The 6,010-nt window shown below is 48.6% G+C and overlaps 1 protein-coding gene across 7 annotated transcripts; it reads left to right on the forward strand.

Moving 5' to 3' along the window:
* The first annotated feature begins 686 nt into the window (after positions 1-686).
* RRM2 (ribonucleotide reductase regulatory subunit M2) lies at positions 687-5,667 on the forward strand. Of its 7 annotated transcripts, none has more exons than XM_075707587.1 (11): positions 687-779; positions 858-939; positions 1,027-1,055; positions 1,219-1,335; positions 1,427-1,543; positions 2,064-2,197; positions 3,312-3,406; positions 4,191-4,324; positions 4,766-4,870; positions 5,006-5,119; positions 5,515-5,667. In XM_075707587.1, the coding sequence occupies exons 1-11, from the start codon at positions 687-689 to the stop codon at positions 5,665-5,667; spliced, it is 1,173 nt and encodes a 390-aa protein (XP_075563702.1). The 7 variants fall into 7 exon arrangements, with proteins under 7 accessions (XP_075563702.1, XP_075563704.1, XP_075563703.1 ...); XM_075707589.1 differs by having other exon boundaries at positions 858-935; positions 1,029-1,055; XM_075707588.1 differs by lacking the exon at positions 1,027-1,055 and adding an exon at positions 1,124-1,159 and having other exon boundaries at positions 858-935; positions 1,222-1,335.
* Positions 5,668-6,010: the final 343 nt, after the last annotated feature.

Raw genomic sequence — 6,010 nt, forward strand, 5'->3', positions numbered from 1 at the left:
CTGCCTGCAGATACAGGAAGGTGAAATGCCTCCAAATGCAGGAATCGGTGCTGAAAGTGAGAATGAGTCTGTGGGTAGGAGGGACCAGAAAAGAGACGGGGAGAGCAAGACAGGGACGGGGGCAACGTGGCATTTGCAGATCTCTGCCTTTAAGCGCAGATCATGGCCATTCCCATGGCTGGAAACAAGTTGTCTGCTTTCCTATGGCACCCCGAATCTTTTAAACCCGGGTGTGACACGCAGGACGGGCAGCCAAGCCTCTCTTCGCCGGTCAGCATCTCCCTTCCCGCTGCCACCGATCAGCTCCTGCCCGGCCCCCCCGCCCCCCGCCGCGCAGCACCGCCCGGCCCCGCACCGGGCCCCGCACCGGGCCCCGCACCGGGCCCTGCGCCAGCCCGCGGGGCGCGGGGGGCGGCGCGGGCGGGGCCTCCGCGCTCTCCCGCCTTTCCCCGCCGCTCCGCCGGCGCCAAAGCAACGGGGCGGGTCTTCCCCTCCCGCCGCCGCCGCCGCCACAATGGGAGGCGGGGCCCCGGCCGGCGCGCCAGCCAATGAGAGCGCGGGGGCGGGCGGCGGCGGGCGCGGGGCGGGCTGTGAGTGGCCGGCCGGCCGTTCTGGCGCCAAGTTCGAAGGGGATATAAAGGGGCGGCGCGGGGCCCCGCGCTCCCGCTCGCCCCGCCGCTGCCGCCATGCTGTCCGCCCGCGCCCCGCTCGCCGCCCGCCGCGACCAGCCCCGCCTGTCGCCCGTCAAGCGCCTGTCGCTGAGCGACAAGGAGAACACGGTGAGCGCCCGCCCGCCCCTCCCGCCGCCCGCCCGGGAGGCCGCCGCGCTCTCACCCTGCCCCTCTCTCCCCCCGCAGCCCCCCGCCCTCAGCAGCGCCCGCGTCCTGGCCAGCAAGGCGGCCCGCAAGATCTTCCAGGAGGGCGACGGGAAGCCGGTGAGTGCGGAACAGCCCGGGCACCGCGCCCGCCCCTCTCCCGGCGGCTCGTGTGGCCCCGCTCCGCTGCCCCCCCCGCCTCTCCTCGGAGAGGTGCCCTCTCCTCGCTCCCCCCGCCGGGCCTGCCCCCGCCGGGCCGCCCCCGCACCCCTCTCCCTCACGGGGGGCCCCGCGCCGCCGCCCCTCAGCTTCCCGCCAAGGCCCGGCGCCGCCCCGCCGCTGAGGCGAGCCGGGCCCCAGCCGCTCCCCGCCGCTCCAGGTGCCGCGGGGCGCCGAGGAGGAGGAGGAGGAGCCGCTGCTGCGGGAGAACCCGCGCCGCTTCGTCGTCTTCCCCATCCAGTACCACGACATCTGGCAGATGTACAAGAAGGCCGAGGCCTCCTTCTGGACGGCGGAGGAGGTGAGGGGCCCGGGCATGGCCCCCCGCGCCGGGGAGGCCCGCGGTCCCCGTCTCTTCCTTTATTTCATCGCTTCTTCCCGCAACGTTTTAGGTGGACCTCTCCAAAGACATCCAGCACTGGGAGTCCCTGAAGCCCGAGGAGAAGTACTTCATTTCTCACATCCTCGCCTTCTTTGCTGCCAGCGATGGCATCGTCAACGAGAACTTGGTAAGCGTAAAAACAGTCCCGATAGAAACATCGCCTTGCGAAGTGAAGGTAACCAGGTAACTACACGTTTGACGTGCTTGCTGGCTGATCCAGCACGTTTGCTAAATCATGTAGTGTCGCGGCATTACAACATGTAATGCTGTCTTACACTAATTAGCAAATTGGGCTTGCTTTTGTAATCCACGTGTTTGCCCACTCCCCGTGGGGCACTGAGCGTTGCCTTACAGCAACATTTGGCTGGTCCAGAGCCCTTGTTCTGCTTCTACTATCTTGGTGCTCTTTTCCCTAATGGGGGATAAGTAAAACTAAGAAGTTTTCCCATTTCTTTCGGAACCAAAGAATGACTCCTCACTTGGAACTGAGGGGCTATTGCTCTTCATGTTGTTGTTAATAATCCACACGTGTGGAATTAATCTGAAGAGGATTCTGTGGGCTGAGCAAGAGCTGTTACAGACCACATTAATGCCTCTAACCTGCAACTTAAGTTATAAATGCTTTTGCAAACATTTATTTCCTCTAGGTGGAGCGGTTCAGTCAAGAAGTACAAATCACAGAGGCTCGTTGTTTCTATGGCTTCCAGATTGCCATGGAAAATATACATTCGGAAATGTACAGTCTTCTTATTGACACCTACATTAAAGATTCTAGAGAGAGGTTTGTATTGATTGGTGATGAAAGGTTCAAAACTTTTTAAGTGTTGAGATTTAAATGCTGTGTATCAGTCACTCTTACTTCAAGGCTAATTTTAGGATTTAAACTAGATTTATATAAAATACCACTGCTGCTTAAGAGCAGATTTGCTTCAGAATTTCTTCCTTCTCTGTGTATGAGTATGTATGAGCACTCATGAAATGTATGAGCAAGAACTTGCTTAGATTGAGTGGAACTGAAACCACTTAATACTGAAATAAAGGAATGAAACTGTAAAAGATGGAGCAGTCAGATAAGGGGAGTATATTAAATTACAGTAAGTCCTCATATGGAGGACCCCTGCACCTAGTAGAAAGCTATGTAGGAAAGTTTCTCTGAGAATAACACTTTTATTAAAAATGTAATTTCTAAAATCCAGTGCATTTAGTTAACAGCTACCGCTTTTACATAGCATGTGCTGCCCTTACTCTTGACTCTTTTTCTTGTGGGGAAGGAGCATGTTGCATTTGCCAAAAAGTGGCTTTTGGTCTTAGTTAAAAATAAAACTAAAGTGTAAAACTTTCGTAACAAGATGAATCAATTCAAGAATGGTACCTTAAAACTAAACACAGGGCTTTTGAGCAGTCCAGACTGAGTTATTCTGGTGTTGTCTTGTCAGACCAACACCCTGTTGACGAAAATGTCATGTGGTGTTGCAATACTATTTGCAGTCTAGATATACTTAATTGCTGCTACTTTGTAGAAAGCTGTTCACGTCATTTCTACCGAGATGCTTAATTCCAGTAAACTTTTAAGAACTGCTTATGTGAGAGCTCTGGTGCCTTGCCACTGGAAAGTGGAGGCTGGTTGATCTGTAGTTTTGAAAGCCTTGTTCAAGTACAGTGCTTGATGAAACAGTACTTGTGTCACCTTGATATTGTCACGGGAATTCATGTGAACTGGTGTTGATGTGATGAGTACAAATAGAGCTAGATTGGCGCAAAATAAGATGAGGGAGACTTAACTATCAGGGTGAAGGTGCAGAGCACTTGTAAGTGAACAAGACCATCTATGGCAGTGAATGCTTATTGTACTAGTTGTGCCAATGTCTGATCCTAATGAGTTTTATCCTTCTCAGGGAATTTCTTTTTAATGCTATTGAAACACTACCATGTGTTAAAAAGAAGGCTGACTGGGCCATGCGCTGGATTGGGGACAAGAAAGCAACATATGGTGAGTACCTCTATTGGAAGCAAAGTGAAATTTCTTCCCTAAAAAGGTGGAGGAACCACCACTTCCCCAGACTTCACAGTTCAGCGATTATTGTTGTCACAGGGAGAGTGTGTGCTCTCTGGTATAAGCTACTGGTATAATTCTGGATGTGAAGAAAATAATTTTCATCTTGCAAATGAGCTACTGACGTGACTCTTTGTAAAATTGCTGGCATTTTGAATAATGGTAGCTCATGTGGCAGTCTTCATATGCCTGGTTATATCATCAAATTGTAAATTGCTGTCACGTGTCCAGAACTGTACTGGCTGTCTGTCTCCAGCAGACATGTACAGTTGGAGGCTGTAGCTCCTCTGCCTTACTGATTCTTGATGTCTCTCCTCAAAGATGAGATGAGATGCTACACATCATTATTTCACTGGTATTAAAACATTCTTCATGGCCAAAGTTCCTTACTTAATCAAAGATGAGCAGACACTGGCTTAAATCAGCTGCAAAAATGACTCTTTCAGTGTGCAATCTTTGAAAAAAGGATGGTATTGATGGCTAACCTGGGGGAAGGAGCCTTGGTGTCAGCTACTTAGTAGCTACTCTAATTAGTTTTTACTTCCCCTCCTGTTAAGTTTTGCTTAATGACCAGAAGCCTTTACCATAATAGTTTTTAAGGACAGGCTATAGCACACTTGAGCAGAAATGTCTCCATTCTCCTTGGTGGTCTATTTGCAACTTCTGGGTATTAATCCTGTTAAGTTTTCTGTGTGATATTACTATCAATCTTTCTTAACAGGAGAACGTGTAGTAGCTTTTGCAGCAGTGGAAGGAATCTTCTTTTCTGGCTCTTTTGCATCAATTTTTTGGCTGAAGAAAAGAGGATTAATGCCTGGACTCACTTTTTCTAACGAACTAATCAGTAGAGATGAGGTATGAATCAAATGCTAGCTGTTAAGATGGTAGTGTGCCACAATAGCTCAAAGTAATGATATTCAGTTGGAGCCTATATTTTAAAACAGGAGTATGTTTAGAAACAGGCAGTCTATAAAGCTCAGTAAAGTGCGTAAACATGTGTCATCGTGGATCTTACAGCAGAGAATAAATGAACTTAGCAATTTACTTTAAAGCAGTTCAAGGGCTCTCACCAGCTCTTGCACTCAGTATACCTTGCTATTTGGAGCAAGTGCAGCTGGTACTGGCTGAACTCACTTATGCCTCCTTCTGGTTAGGCGGAAAGTTGTCTGTAGATAACACTAATAGGGCAAGTGCAAAGATGGTGCCTAGATAGTGGGCTATTTGTTCTGTGCTACTGATTTGAGTGGCTCTTTTAAATCAATGTTCCTGAAATAATTTTCTGAAACTTCTTACCAGGGCTTGCATTGTGATTTTGCCTGCCTCATGTTCAAGCACTTGATACACAAACCGTCAGAGGAGAGAGTAAAGGAAATCATCGTGAATGCTGTTCTCATAGAACAGGTAATTGTCTGCTCCTTGTTTAAGAGCTTGATCGCAATTAAGCAGAAAGCTGGGGAGCTGTTGGGTATAAAATTAACCTAGACGATACAGAGTGAATACCAGTTTCTGTACATCAAGTGCTTCTATTATCTGCAGGAATTCTTGACGGAGGCACTGCCTGTAAAGCTGATTGGCATGAACTGCACTTTAATGAAACAGTACATAGAGTTTGTAGCAGACCGGCTTATGTTGGAACTGGGATTTAACAAGGTAAGGCTCTAATACACTGAATCTTTCATGGGGAAAAGATAATATTAAGTTTGATTACCTCCAGCAACCCAAATCCTAAAATGGCTGCAGCAATATCAGTGTAACTTGTAAAACCATTCAGCAGTCCTGCAGCTAGACCCTGTTTGGGGACCCACAGAAGGAAAAGCAAAAGGATGCCATGGAAAAACAGCTATATAAGAGTTTCTGTGCTTCTGTCTACTGCAGCTAAAAGACAGGAACAAATACAGTAGGGAAGGGTTGGGGCAAAGATTTTTGTGCACTACATAGTGAGCCTGCTGATGTTGTCATTAGACTCCTTCCAGATGATCTCTATCCTCTCATGTATTCAAAATGTGAGCACCTGTAGTGACTACAGAATTGCCTTTGCATTTCAGATATACAAAGCAGAGAATCCTTTTGACTTCATGGAAAACATCTCTCTGGAAGGCAAGACCAATTTCTTTGAGAAGCGAGTAGGTGAATATCAGAGGATGGGAGTCATGTCAAAGCCCACAGACAACTCTTTCACCCTGGATGCAGAATTTTAAATGAACTGAGACCATATGAGTTATTGTGTATGCTCCCCTGTTTACAGGGAAGCATTAAATATATTGAGTCACAGTGTGACTTGATTCCTGTACTAAAATCCCACTCTTGAAAAGTGTGGTGATATTGGTACTTTTCAGGAGGCTAGTGTAGCTCCAGCAGTAAAATCCCTTTTTATTAGACTTTGCCAATGGTGTTAATTCATAGAATGTTTAGATGTATCTCTTACAACATATGCTATTCCACTCTGTGAAAGGTATGGGCATCTTCCTTCTGCAAGATGGGAGGTTATGGGCAGTGACAACTAACTTCTGTTCTCCCCATGAACAAAGGAGCCGTTGAGAA

This window comes from Pelecanus crispus, chromosome 3, assembly GCF_030463565.1.
Source record: "Pelecanus crispus isolate bPelCri1 chromosome 3, bPelCri1.pri, whole genome shotgun sequence".
NCBI classification, from domain to species: Eukaryota; Metazoa; Chordata; class Aves; order Pelecaniformes; family Pelecanidae; genus Pelecanus; species Pelecanus crispus.

Bases quoted from the DNA above. Each gene is read 5' to 3' on its own strand.
- RRM2 (XM_075707582.1), top strand. From the start codon at position 687: ATGCTGTCCGCCCGCGCCCCGCTCGCCGCCCGCCGCGACCAGCCCCGC. The intron at 1,336-1,426 runs GTGAGGGGCCCG...GCAACGTTTTAG, and splicing joins CCTTCTGGACGGCGGAGGAG to GTGGACCTCTCCAAAGACAT. The intron at 4,325-4,765 runs GTATGAATCAAA...ACTTCTTACCAG, and splicing joins AACTAATCAGTAGAGATGAG to GGCTTGCATTGTGATTTTGC.